At 53.3% G+C, this 14,687-nt stretch overlaps 1 protein-coding gene across 1 annotated transcript; it reads right to left on the bottom strand.

Moving 5' to 3' along the window:
- Positions 1–63: 63 nt before the first annotated feature.
- On the bottom strand, positions 64–14,442 carry LOC122367240 (2-oxoglutarate and iron-dependent oxygenase domain-containing protein 3-like). Its single transcript, XM_043340179.1, has 9 exons — positions 14,400–14,442; positions 13,805–14,050; positions 13,420–13,522; positions 13,083–13,187; positions 9,117–9,249; positions 8,592–8,745; positions 7,912–8,035; positions 7,077–7,457; positions 64–1,081 (listed from the first exon to the last, which is right to left on the bottom strand). Exons 2-8 carry the CDS (start codon positions 14,048–14,050, stop codon positions 7,309–7,311), a joined length of 1,014 nt encoding a protein of 337 aa, XP_043196114.1. The 5' UTR covers positions 14,400–14,442; the 3' UTR covers positions 64–1,081; positions 7,077–7,308.
- Between the last annotated feature and the right edge of the window lie 245 nt (positions 14,443–14,687).

Raw genomic sequence — 14,687 nt, forward strand, 5'->3', positions numbered from 1 at the left:
TACAAAGGGCTGCGGAGAGAGGGCACATTATGAAAAGTTCTCTTAACCAAAACTCGTCCTTTGTTTTGTGTTTATTACATTTCTATCACGAACACTCTCACTCTACAAAGGTTTGTATGATATAGCGTGGCACACCCAACGTCGCAACTCCCTCTGCTGCCAATTCCAACGACACTCGTATGAGAGATCAAATTAATCACGAACGCACAGAATATAACGAAACACACTATTAGGTATTGACTGAACCTAGGTATTGACGGAGTTCTACAGCCTTGAACTGAACCCCTGGACTGAACATAGCCAACGGTTTGGATAAAGCCAACCAATTCAGCAACCAAAAAACTCCACCCGAAAACAAGTGACAAAATACCTCTGCTCTTTGGAATGCATGTTGTGTATACGAGAACATACCCTGACGCGCTCGAAACCATTATTGCGTACTTCAGCAAATGCCAAACGTTATTGCGAGTCCCAGCGAAACTATCAATGCTCACATACTGTTCGCATGGTGACTACGGGATTTTTGCCCCGTGGGTAGGCACTTCAGAAGCCAAACAGCACACGTCCCAGCTCCCAGGATCCCTGCAAACTGCCCGCGAACACCACTCAGGAATCCAGCGCCATTTATGTACTAGGCTGTACTGCGACACTGAATCGTACAGCTGTGTTGCACAGTTAAATGCCGACTGCTAGCAATACGGTTGAACCACTTCGCGCCCCAAAACACCGTGATCAGTTCCCACAAATTTCAGACCCGCAAACTCCACGCCTGACATCTCGTTACTGTGGACGCGACCTCGTAAAGGAAACAACCCGAACTCCCCGACATCCCAATACACTCAGAAATGCCCATCCATCAACTAATAAGACATGAGTAAGTGTCCTCTGGTAACACAACACACCGGAATGCAAGAATCCTGTCATAAACCGCATCAAATGAATTCTCACAAATTCCTCTAGTGTAGCACCAACCGCGAGACCCTAGTCAGTAGTCGTGCAACTCCTTGATATTTGAGCCTCTAGCATTGTTCAGTTTCATGAGAATGTTGATAAAACTCCGAGCCTCTATTTGTTACTTGTTATTAATATTGCGGGAGCTGAACACACTCAGACTCGATGCTTTACTGTATTATCGGCAGAGGCCCAAACAAGAACCACAGAGCCAACCGCTCGTAACCACGGTCTCCCTGCCTCTCCCGGGCCGCCGACCGCCCAGCCAGCGCCAGCCCTCGACCCCGCCCGAGGGCCACGCGGCAGGGGCGGCGCCGGGCGCGGCCAGCCGGGGAGGCGCCACGGGCGGCGCCAGGCATGCCACAACGGGCGGTCACAGCCGCCCGTAACACCCCTCCCCCCTCACGGAAACAATCATACATTGAACAATACGACACTTACGACACGCTATTTACATTACAACTATATACACAATCACAGCCTTCACCACCTCCACCACACTCATAGTCCCGCCTGGAACCTTTCAGGTGGTCGCGACACTCGGCCTGATCTGGTCACGTATGACATTGGCGGCAACATTCCCCTCTGAGCGACGCCCACATCACCAGATGGGCCAGCTCTCCCGAGTAAGTGCATTAGCGGCACCTCGAGCAGAACGCCATGCTCGTTACCACAGTCGCTCACGGGATCCACCCCCACGGCCTCACCACGTCCATTTGGACCACTCGGATCCTGAACTGGCCGCAAGTCGGTCCGACGAGGGATGAACTCCTTGAGGTCGTTGTGGTGCACGACGCGTGTCTTGCCGCGGACGTCCTGTATCCGGTAGGTAACTTCCTCCCCCGGTGTGCCTCTTCTCTCGACGATGGTCACCGGTCCTTTAAACGGCAGACCCAGCTTCGGTTTTCCTCCCACAGCGGCAGTGTGGTCTCGTACCCACACCTTCAAGCCCGTTGGGTACGCGGTAAAATTGAGTTTGCTGTCATGGCGAACCGCCATTCGAGCAGCTGATTGGGAGGAGGCTCTCCTCACCTGTGCGAAGACCCGCTTCATGTTCTTCAGCCGTTTGTTCAGGAAGGTTTCAGCTGGTATTGCGACTTCATCGGTTCCGTACATTACATCCAAAGGCAACCGAGGCTCAAAGCCATGGATCATGTAGAAAGGTGTGTGACCGGTGGTTTCGTGGAGGGAAGAATTGTAGGCCATGGCGTATGATCTGGTATTTTCGTCCCAGTCAAGGCCCTGGCTGTCGATGTATTTCGACACCATGTCTTTCAGGGTCCTCATGAAGCGCTCCACCATCCCGTCGCTCTCAGGATGATAAGGCGTTGTTCTAGTCTTGTGGATGCCGAGCCTCTGATACAGCTCACGCATCATCAGAGATTCGAATTGAGCGCCCTGATCTGTGTGAAGCCTCTCGGGAACACCAAGCTCCTGAACCCAGTGAAGGAGTGCCTCCATCACCGTTTCTGTCTTCTGATTCGGCATCGGGAAGATTCGTACGAACTTTGAGAAGTAATCCATGATCACGAGCACATATCGGTTGCCTCTTCTCGACACAGGCATCTCCGTGATGTCCATGGCTATTCTCTGGAAGGGTCGTGAGGTAACCTCGGTAACCATCGGTGCTCGTCTTTTGGGTGCCGGTCTGTACCGCCGCTGACACGGCGTGCACGAGGCACAGAAGCTCCGGATGTCCTCATTCATCCCCGGCCAGACGAATCGAGCCTTCACCCGGGCGATGGTCCGTCTGCGACCCATGTGCCCGCTCGATGGATCATCATGCGCCAGTCGGATGATCTCGGCCCGTTCAGTTTGAGGCACCGCCGCCTGGAACTGTCGACCCGAGGCAATGCCGATTACTCCATTCATGACGCGCACCTTGCTCCAGTGTTTTCGCAGCACTCCCCACCCAGCGAACGCTGCAGGCCTTGGCTTCTCCTTCCTCTCGTGTGCTCTTCGGAGAGCCGACAGCGTCGCGTCACTGGCTTGCGCCTGGGCGATTGGAGGGAGGGTCCGTTCTTGGACTGATTGTGACACAGCGACTGATACAGCAGCCGGTTCCTGCGTAAGCCTTGAGAATACAGCAGTTGGAGCTACAAGAGTCACAACCGACTCAGGCGAACCGCCTTCCGTCGGCGCGGGCGAGCCGCCCGCTACTGACCCCACCGTCTCCGTTCTATCTCCTCTCTCTGAGACAGAGCGACCGGGACACCACCCCTGGCCTTGGGCTTGACCAGATCGGACCGCAGACGCCATATCTGGTGGTCTGCGAGACAGCGCATCAGCGTTCCCGTGGGCCAGACCGCTGCGGATCCGAACATTGAAGTCGAAAGAACTCAGCTCGATCGCCCATCGACCACGACGTCCTGTGCCGTCTCGCTCTGCTGCGATCGATGTCGGTATGTTTGCCAGCGGCTTGTGGTCGGTCACCACTTCAAATCTGGCACCAACAGTGTACTGACGGAAATGTCTGATGCCATGAACGATCGCCCAGAGTTCCTTATCGTAAGTCGGCCATCTCGTCTGCTGCTTTGTGAGTGCCTTACTCTCATAGGCGATCACCTTTTCCTCATCTCCAATGCGTTCAGCCAGCACCACACCCACGGCAGAGTTGCATGCGTCTGTATACAGGACGAACGTCCCTTCACCTGTTGGCAAAGCCAGTACGGGAGGCGAGGACAGAGTGGACTTCAACAGCTCGAATGCAATGCGCATCGGTTCGGACCACCTGATTCGTCCCTCCTCTACTGCGGCGTCCCTAAGTGGCTTTGTAATCGCGGCATACCCCTGAATAAACCGCGCGTAGTACCCGCACAGGCCTAAGAAACTTTTCATCTCCTCCTCAGATGACGGCTGCGGCCAGGCCAGGACCTTGTCCACGTTATGCGGATCTGGACGTATCCCTTCCTCGGAGACGAGATGTCCAAGGAAAGTCACCTCCTTGCGTGCGAATCGACATTTCTGTGCCTTTAGCTTCAGCCCGGCTTGCTGAATCCTCAGGAGTACCTCCTGCAGGGTAGCCAGATGTTCTTCCTCGGTCCTGTTGAACAAGATGACGTCATCCAAGTACACCAAACAGCTTTTGGTGTCAAGGCCTGCGAGAATCAGTTCCATCATCTTCTGGAAAGTGCCGCTGGCGTTCTTGAGACCCATTGCCATGACTCTGAACTGATGGAGGCCTTTTCCAGTCGAAAATGCCGTCTTCTCTCGATCTTCAGCCGCCAGTTCAACCTGCCAATACCCTGTGGCCATGTCCAGCGTGGTAAACCACCTCGCCCTTGACAGGGTATCGAGCGAGTCGTCGATTCGTGGGAGCGGCATGGCGAAGCCCTTCGTCACTGCGTTCACAGCCCTCAGGTCGACGCAGAAGCGGAAGGATCCATCTTTCTTGCGCACCAACACGACCGGCGAACACCACGGACTTTCGCTTTCCTCAATGACACCATCCTGTAACATCTTTTCTTTTTGTTTCTCTACCTGGTCTCGGACTTTCATGGGTATCCGTCGTGGACGTTGTTTGACTGGGACTGCATCCCCCGTGTCAATCCTGTGTTTTGTCACACCTGTACGACCAATGTCTCCCGGTCTTTTACTGAAGACGTCACTGTAGGTCTCAAATAAACCCCGTAGTTTGTTACGACCTCTCTCACTCAAGTCTGTCAGTTCTGGTGACAGGGCTTGCTGCACCTCCGGTTCCACCTCTCCAGGATCATGAGATGGATTACCTCCATCTCCACAGCTCGCCACATTGCAATCGGCACAGTCTGCCCCGGGACACAAAACACACAGGGCGTCTTCACCGCCCCCAAACGCAAGGAACGTCCCGACATCAGAGCCCTTCAAGAGACGGACGCCCTCCGCTCCGACATTCGTCAACCGGATAGGTATGGTGCCATTGGAGGCGATCACCACCACAGCCCGTGGAATCAATAGATCCTCACGCTCCGCCGTGCGGCTTGGCTCCATCATCCCACTTACCGAGCCTGCTGACGTCACAAAAGGTCCCTGGCCATCAAGTCGCTGCACCACTGCTGCTACCGTTGTTACCGAACGACCTGGTAGTGTTACTGCATCGCCAAGAATGACTCTAGCCCGCGGGGGACGGATCTCAGGGTATGTTGGAAGTGGAATCGTCATCCCTTTCATACGGATCACCCCCTTCTCATCGTCAATGATAGTTCTGTTTTGGCAACAGAAGTCACGTCCAAGGATCACGTCATAGACCAGCCCCGACACCACAGCCAGTCGTGGACACACAATCGACTCCTCCTCCACCTGGATAGGGACATCACGGAGCACCTCAACGATGTTCAGGGGGCTACCACCAGCTCCCTTCGCGGACCGCGTCGGGGTGGTGGCCTGACAAGCCAGTTCCGTTTTCAACCGCTGCTGGAGCCCATCCCTGACCATGGAAAAGTCGGCACCCGAATCGACCAGCGCCCATACTTCGAGGCTGCCCAAGTGGACTCGAATGGCTGTTGCAGTTAATCGGGACTGGATACACGCAGCCGGCTCTTGTCCCACAGGGCCAGCTGCCCCTAGTTTTCCGCCGGCTTATCAGATGGAAGGGCTTCCCTCGACATCAGCCCCCGACGTCCACCCATTGCTGGAGGCCCCTGCTGCAGGCGAGAATGGCATGCCGCCATCCAGTGCCCAGCCTCGCCACAGAATAAACAAAACGGTTGGAGCGGGGTGGCAGCTTGTACAGCCGACTGACAGTTACTCCGAATGTGACCCTCCTGCCCGCACGAAAAACATTTCACCCTGGTGGCTCTCGGTCCAGTTCTCGGCTGACCACGGCGTACCACCGAGCAGTCACGCCGAAAATGGCCGGGGGCACCACACCCGTAACATTTGACAGCCTCAGGCAGGTGGTCCGTCCTGGCAACGGCGAACGCCTCCAACGAAGACCGCAGCTGGCCGATCTCCTGCTGCAGCTGAGCTATCCTTGCATCCTGCTGCGACCCACCTCCTACCTCTGCATGAACAGCTGACGCTACAGCACCCAGGGGAAGGGGCCCAGTACCTGTATGCGTCGATGGGTTAGCAGCGCGTACCGCCTGGACGACCTCCTGGCGTTTATGCAGCTCTCGGATCACCGCTACAGCCGCAGACAGTGACTCAGGATTACGGTGGCACAGTTTCGTCTGGAGCCACTCATCCCGAAGTCCACATATGAACCGACTCGTCAGGGTTTTCATCACGAACGCCCTCTCTGCATACGTTTCCTCAGGACCTTTTCCCTCCCCTGACGGACCGGTAGAATGAGGGAACGCAGCCCGCCCCAGTCTCTTAATACGGTCAGCGAAGCTCTCAGCTGATTCCCCCGGCGACTGGGAGGCGCGCCCCAGCTCGGCCTGCGCCTGTAAGGGCTCGATTAACCGACCAAACCGGACCCCAAGTCCTGACTTTATCTCAGAGTACGAACTGTCACCCTGATACAGCGAATGCGCATAATCGAGTGCGACGCCATCCAGCAGAGGCAACAGCCGCTTAACTCGCTCAACGTCTCCGAGTCCCACCGTTAACGACTCGAAACGAGATATCCACCGCTCCCAATCATCTGTCTCTATACCCGCAAAACGAGGGGTTCGCGATACCAAAATAGTGTCGTTGAAATCCATGGCCAGCGGAAACAATTCACCAAATTATTCAAAACTGCACCCAGGCGGACCGCCTTATTCCTAACGTTCCCCTCAGAACAGAAAATATCGGCGTTCTATTTTCGAGCAAACCGCCCGCTTTTTGTCGAGCACAGACTAGTTACGACAATCAACATTCATGAACTAAATTTCAATAAATATCATCAAATGAAATTAATGAACTCACCCTTTGTCGTCTTCTGCCGTCCTACCGACCGCGCCAAATATTGCGGGAGCTGAACACACTCAGACTCGATGCTTTACTGTATTATCGGCAGAGGCCCAAACAAGAACCACAGAGCCAACCGCTCGTAACCACGGTCTCCCTGCCTCTCCCGGGCCGCCGACCGCCCAGCCAGCGCCAGCCCTCGACCCCGCCCGAGGGCCACGCGGCAGGGGCGGCGCCGGGCGCGGCCAGCCGGGGAGGCGCCACGGGCGGCGCCAGGCATGCCACAACGGGCGGTCACAGCCGCCCGTAACATTAATGTTAATGTTGATTGCACCGCTCTTCGAAGGTTGAAGTTCTTCGATGCAACTTACGGGTTCAAAGCTGAAGTTTCTTCGGTGTGTCATATCGCGGGGTCAGAACAGGGGCTGAGGCTCCCAAGAAATACAGTTTTGTCTTGCGGGCTCGGAAGTTGGCACACTGATGTTCTCCGAAGGTGCAATACATGACTCACGGGTACAGGTCTGTATTGTCGCTTTGTCGTCCTCACATAGGTCCGGTGCGTCGCTCAGGATCGCTAATGGCCTGGCTTTGGTCACAGGTGAAGGCCACGGTGAGCGCGAACCGCACCCCGTCTGAGACGGGCTCCACCTGGTGGGGATTCTCCCAGCCGGCAGTGAACGCCGAGACGCGCCCTGGCGGCGACCGGGGCAGAGGTCAGAACTCGGGGCATCAGCGGGATCATGGATCAGAAAGAAAGGTTGATTTAATTCATTGGCAAAAATTGTTATTTGCATTCACAAGTAAGAGCACTTAAATACAGCGTTCAGTACTTGTATATAACTGTTATACCCGGTACGTGTAAAGCAACGATCGAGTATTCAACATACGTGAGTCCTTTACGAGCTGGGGATACTCCCGACCACAACCAGTCACGCATAATTAACATTGGGATTCGTGTTCTGACAACAATCGTAACATGATCTACACCTATACATTTATACAATTCGATTCAGCTCACAAATTTGTCACTGCTAAGCGACACCACTTAAAAAGACGGTCTCATAATTATATGAGGGACTCAAAAACCCCACAGAGAGCTCGAACCTGTAACACTTCCAAGTCCCCACGGCCCACTGACCCACTGACCTGTCTTGGGCTCGACGGTACGGTTGGCGTCGTTATCGTTGAAGATAAACCGTCCACCCTGGAAGTCGTGTCCGTAGTCGTTTAGGTACACCAAACTGGTGTAGTGAAACGAGGGATACGTCTCCTGCGGGAAATAAGGCGAATGTAGCTGTAAGAAACAATCCGCTGTAACCAGGGGTGCGTCTCCTGCGTAGAATGAAACTAATGTATGTAACTGTGACCAAGCTAGCGGAACAGACGATACATTTCGGACGGTACTCTTCCGAGAGGATTTTATCAAAGAACAATAAGTTGGAGTTATTAAGATACGACGAATAAAAGCAGCGATATTGAGTGAGGCGGTTCAAGAACGAACTATAAATGATCTCGCAGAAAAAAACTTACTTAATTCTTCAGACCAGCCTTTTAACAGGAGTTCACACTAAAGCTATTTGTCATTCACACCACCAAAATGAATCATTTATGTCATATACGCCGTCGAGTATTTAATAGTTAATTTCTACGCTCTGCAGCAGTCATGCAGCACCGCTCACAAACTATACAGTATACAAGCCTTCAAATTCACCCAAAGGTCACCGAGTTACGGGACGACGGCGTGGTGGCGGCCTTGGCCGCCGGCCTCCGCGCCCAACGATTACGACGAGCGTTCAAGCCTCTCAAGGCATCTGAATAATCATTACCTTATCGACGTGCGTGTGCCAGTACTCGTCGTGGACGGTACGCGCTTCCTTGGTCGTCATTCGGGAGAAGAAGGTCGGTTTGGCGAGCTTCAGCACTCCCGGTGCTAGTTGGAAATGTTCCGAGATGAAGTGCGCCACGCGCTGCTTCACTGCCCTGGCGAGCGACGGGGATGGTCAGATAGGTAGTTTGGAAACAGGAATGGGATAAACATGTGTATGTATCACACTCCAACAACGTCTTTCCAACTACGTCCTACGTCCTACGTCCACGAGTGGTGGATGGTTAGAAGCCACGAAAACTCGCGACACAGGTGTGAGGACGAGGGCTGAACGACGAGAAAGATAGAGAAAGAAACACCGCAAAAATGCGGAAAATGAGAAATGATCCTAGTCAAGGACGAACTATTCAGAAAACCAGCGGTTTCAATTTATCTACATTTTTACATCCCTTCCAGACGTCCACCTTTCGCCTCCTACCTTTCTGCCCCATTTATCTTATCTAACCATCCATCGCTTCCCACTCACTTGTAAATACGCAGATCGGACTCGCTAACCAGGTGCTGTGACTCGGGCAGCTGATACACGTTCACAAACGAGCTGCCTTTGGAGAGTGCTCCGCTGTGGAGGTCCAGGATACTCGCGCCGCCCGATGAGCCACCTGGTAAAGCAAAGATCATGGATGAGGGAGTGTTTCATCCATGGCATATGATTAAGGATCACACAGGATGTAATTGGGGAGACGGCTACTAAAATATAACAGCGATGCGTATTCAGAAATAACGGTAACAGGAACAAACTCAGTGGGCCAGCATTCGAGATTTAAGTTTGGGCCTAGTTTCAGGTGGGCGTTTGAATATCTTACTTTCTTGTATCGTAGTTGCGGCACTCGGTCGCCAGGGGCGCTAGTCCCGCGAGCGGCCTTGACCGCTCGCGGGCCGGCAGTTCGGTCCCGCTCTCCGATCGGTGCGCGCGCTCCGCTGTGCTGGAGTGTGGCTGTGGGTAGTCGCCGGTATTTTAGGCGACTGCCAACCCCGCCTGTTCGTATGGCGGATGAGAAGAGTGACCGTGGCGACAGTGTGGCAGACCTGTCAGCCAGGTTCGATCGCTTAGAAGAGATCGTGGCACGGTTAGCGAGTGACAGACCCGCACTTGGGCATTCCGCCGCGTCAGCTGCATGCGAAAACGACAGCGCCGGTCGTCGGCAAGTCGTGCGAGAACAAGTGTTGCCAGCGCCGGGCGCTGCCTTCAGCTCTTACAGTGAGCTACAGAGTGAGTTTCGCGCTATAAAAGAGAGTGTCGCCAAGATCAAGCTACCAGCTGATTTGGTGGTCGGAGACAGCCGTGCTGGCATCGGTCGAGCTGATCTCCCGAGGTTTACCCTCATCCAGAAATCGGCGAGATTCCAAGAAACCATCCTCAAGCTCTTGGCAGCTGAAGTTACCGAGGCTTCTCTTTCGAGCGTCACAACGGTGGCACTTGCCCACCTCCGTTTCCTCCAAGAGGAGTACACGAACCTTCTCGTGAGCAGTCAGTTTGACGAGGGCACTTCCAAGCTGTTCGCCACCCTGCAGCAAAACCCAGCCGCCTTCCCACCGAGTGCCTTGGAGAATCTCCAACGGGCAGTTTCCATCGCCGGTGCCCGCTCATCTCGGCAGGTCAGTTCGGCGGTGCCGCCCCGTGGCCGGGGGCCACGCCAGCCGTTCGGCTTCGGGCGGGACGGCGGCGGCGGCGGCTTCGGCTTTGGACGGTCTCGCCGGTTCGGCCCTGGCACGCTGCCAGCTGACTGGACTGGCGCCCGTGACCGCTCTGACCCAGCCGGAGCCCTGATCGGCGGCCGGCTAGTACTCTTGCCCGCGCTCACATACGTGCACGTTACCCCGGCAACGGGCTATTGACCAATGAGAAGCGAGAAAAGTGTTACGTCACTGCGATTTTTCATATACCTGTGCCCCCCGGACGTGACGTAGTGTGCTCGCGCGCGTGCAGGGTCTCTGCGATCGAAAAAGAGCGCTAGCAGCGCGCCACTCGACGCCGCAATTGTCAAAAGCGGCGTGTTAGTATGCTTTATTATGAATGATGTGTGTAAAAGTGAGTTTTTATGTTGTTTATTTGGAGAAAATGGTTGGAATAAATTAAGTTATTTTTATTTCTGTTGGTTAGAGTTTTTATTCAAAAGATTTCGGTCTATACCATTGATATTTACTGGAAATACCTTCGCTTGAATAAATTGCAGATATTTGGCAACTGAAGTGTCAGGTAAGCCTAAATGATTGTAAAAAGGTAAGATACACCCTGATTATCATTTGAGAAACGAAAATATATGAATTTTCCTTATAAAACTCGCTCAATATGCTACTCCGCGGTTTATGCCCCGAGGGTGTCCGAGGGTTCCCGTTAGTTTGTCGTTGGCGCTCGGCTCGCGCGCGAGCCGACGTCACCGCCTGTGACGTCGGCTCGCGAAATACGTCATACCCTGCACACAAAATAGCCGGCTGCCGAACAGCGCTCGGGTCACGTGACCTGGCCCTGCCGCGGCGCACGGGCGGCGCGAGGGACGTGCCGGAGTGATTCAGAGTGACAAGACGGACGTGCACGTAACAGGTAACGTGACCACAGACGTGAGTGATGCCGCTGTGTCCAGCCTTTTGGGAGCGCATTGGAGCTTCTGATGTGGTGATAGACTGGGTGACACATGGCATTACCATTCCCTTCGCTCGTGTGCCGGAACCCTCGGTGTTCAATAATCCACCCTTTAAAGGTAACGAAAACAGTTTCATTCGTTCTGAACTTCACAAGCTGCTGTCAAACGGTGTTGTGGAATGTGTAAGTGAAATGCCGCGATGTGTGTCGCCGTTGAAAGTCGTGCCAAAAAAGAGTGGCAACTTTCGCCTTATCTGTGATCTGCGTTACGTCAATGAACATTGTGTCATACCTCACTTCTCGTCAGAGGATGTCTCTGTCCTCCCACAAATCATGGGCACTCATGATCGTGCGGTTAACCTCGACCTGCGTGATGGTTTTTACCACTTCTCTATCCACCCCGATTTTCGCACTTACCTGGGGTTCCAGTTCGAGGGACGCTGGTACGTCTGGTGCAGACTTCCCTTTGGATGGTCGGGATCGCCATACTACTTTCATAAATGCATCCGCGTCATCATTGAGTACTTGCGTGGCGTTCATCAAATGTCTCTCATGGCGTTTGTCGATGACTTTCTTCTCACTGGATATCAGTCTGACATTTTACCCAAGCTTCAAATTCTTCTCGACACCCTGTCTCAACTTGGTCTTACCGTAAATCACGAAAAATCTGTTCTTCGTCCTTCAGATGTTGTTACGTACCTTGGCTTTGTCGTCCGCTGTGCTGGACCGGACGGACCTCCCGTCATTACCGTGCCGAAATCCAAGGTATCCAAGTTGAAACAGGATATAACACGCGCCCTCAAACGCTCACGCATTTCAGCGCGGCTTCTGGCACGCTTTGCAGGCCGTTGCATTAGCATGCTTGCCGCCGTCTTCCCGTGCAAGCTCAAACTTCGAAACGTTTACCGACTTCTCAACTCCAGGCACTCGTGGGAGGCCTCGCTGGAGTGGTCGGCAGGAGCAGTGGAGGATCTGACCTGGTGGGTTCGGTCCCTCGACAGCTGGAACGGGAGGCTCCTGCTGCCACCCGCGCAGTTCGACTTACAACTGCTGACGGACGCCTCGGAGTCCGGCTGGGGCGCTGTGCTGAGTCCACCAGCCGGTCGTACCGCCTCGGGCTTCTGGTGTCCCACGGTGAGCAGCGAGTCGTCCAACTTCCGTGAGCTTTTTGCTGTATATCTTGCACTTCTCTCCTTTCAGTCGTCACTTGCAGGCAACAAAGTAGAGATTTTATCCGACAATGTTACCGCCGTAGCGTTAATTAACAAGTTTGGCTCGTCTGATCCACGTCTTGATGCCATAGCTCAGGCAATTTGGTCGTTTGCATTGCAGCACAATGTGATGCTTGCAGCTCATCACATCAGCGGGATTTGTAACGTGGAATCCGATGCCCTGTCCCGGCAGCCGCTGCGGCACGAGTGGTGCTTACACCCCGCGGTGTTTCGGCAACTGGAGCGCATGTTTGGACCGCACTCCATAGTTCGGTTCGCGTCGTTTACGACGGCGCTCCTACCGGTCTATAACAGCCGCTTCGACCGCACTCCATAGTACAGACGTTCCAAATGTCTGAATTATCCAAGCTGAACATGTCAAGGATATCGGAGCTCGAAGTTTCATTAGCTGTCAAAAGCAATGGCCAGATTCGATGTCTTCCGGACGACGAAGAATCTACATACGTCGTCCGGCCAATGGCCCTCGAGGTCGGCGGGGGCTGGGATGCGGCCATCGAACGGGATTGGCCGGACGATGCAGAATCCTCGTCGTCCGGGAGACAGCAAACACGCCCTATATCTGGGATGTTACCTACCCAGAGATGTTAGAAAGCTAAATCGAACTGTCCACGACACCCACCTGTCAGCTGGAAGGCCCTGGTGGCGATATCCCGGAGCGCCTGCGCCTCGTGTGGTGTCACCACTTTGTCAGAGATAACCCGCCCGCAGCGAGACGGGGTGCAGCCTGGGGAGAGAGAGAGAGAGGGGTATAATATGACCCGAACGCAGCAGGATGGGGTACAACCTGGGGGAGGGGTAGGTGTTTTAGATTATCTGTGGAGTACAGTGAGAACTGAGACAACTGAAATGTTTGACAGATATCTTGGGAAAATCAACTGCATTCATGGGAAATAAATGTTTAGAGCAGGTCCTGGATAGTTGGTCATAAACTAGCATTAGTGAGAAGCTGTACTGACCTGGGTAGTTGGCAATCTCAGCAGTGTACTTGTCTGAGCATGCCACAGGCTGTGATCGCTTCCCAATGTTGTCCTTTGCTGTGGCCAGCTCCAGAATCTTATCCTGGATAGCAATAGGCAGCTCAGCCTAAAGTTCAGCCACACACAGCCCCAAATAAGTCTCAAATAAGTGAAATAACACTGTGTAATGATATTTTGTAATGAGAACACACCAGCCCATCAATAATAGGTGTTCCTTTCTCTTACAGGTATCAGTAAACAACATGGTCTGCTGTCTCGTGCAAAGCTCATCTTATTACAACAGACCAGCCTGGTATAGCAGGCACTAGAATTATACCCTTATACACCTGCCTGCAGTATCAGTTAAAGTACACCCATTACACACCTGTCTGGTGTAAAAGTACACCCCAGCAGCAGCTAGCAGCACAGCCAGCCTCAACAGCAACCGCTGGATGGTAGCCTCGGAGAGGCGGCGTTTGCCAGGTCCAGATGCATCCCCAGAAGAGTGGTCACCTCCTCTGCTGTTCCCATTGCTCTCCTTTACAGGACCATTATGAGAGCTGTCCGGCTGAGCCGAGGAGGTCTGTTGCTTCCGCTGACCCTGGTGACGCTTCTTCAGGGAGCCAGTCATCTGTGTTGGGAAAAACAGCCTTATTACAAGCCCATCACCTATTAGATTCACAGGACTGACAGGAGAACAGAAGAATTAACTCCTTCAATTTTATCCTTAATCTCACCTAAAATTTTAAAAATCCACCCCAATAAGCGTCAAATAATAGTTTATTCAGAGATAATTTTCACCTGTTTTAAGTGAAAGTGACTGGTATTCGACACCATCATCAATTCATGTCATGAGAAACAAGTGGATTTTTAGTTCAGGGACTTTCCATGCAGAACTGATATGACCCTAAATTACCATGGAATATCCACACACCAGGGTAAAATTTAGCCACCAGATAAGGAGACACTCATGTACATACCTTGGGTGAGTTCGGTGCGTTAAAATATTCATAAATAATCAATAATTTACCTTTTATGTGCCATCCGTACACCACCGGCGCATTTGTCAGAAACGTCTTCAGCGCGCATCATTTGCAAACATTTGGCAGCCGGATCCAAATATGGCAGCACCTTCGCTAGCTTCATACGCGACGGAATCCCTTCACGCAGCAGACCACACGAGTAGTAAAGTAATCTTGGACCACACAATACACATCGTTTACGACGGGACCATTGCATCTCAAATCGCATAGAAAGTAAACCGTCAC

Source organism: Amphibalanus amphitrite, unplaced genomic scaffold (assembly GCF_019059575.1).
Source record: "Amphibalanus amphitrite isolate SeventyFive unplaced genomic scaffold, NRLGWU_Aamphi_draft 000859F_arrow, whole genome shotgun sequence".
Classification (NCBI taxonomy): Eukaryota; Metazoa; Arthropoda; class Thecostraca; order Balanomorpha; family Balanidae; genus Amphibalanus; species Amphibalanus amphitrite.

Coding starts and splice junctions, on each gene's coding strand:
- LOC122367240 (XM_043340179.1), bottom strand. CDS start 14,050: ATGACTGGCTCCCTGAAGAAGCGTCACCAGGGTCAGCGGAAGCAACAG. Junction 13,523..13,804: donor TGTACTTTTACACCAGACAG/GTGTGTAATGGG, acceptor ATTGCTATCCAG/GATAAGATTCTGGAGCTGGC. Junction 9,250..13,082: donor CAGGGCCTTCCAGCTGACAG/GTGGGTGTCGTG, acceptor TTGCTTTACCAG/GTGGCTCATCGGGCGGCGCG.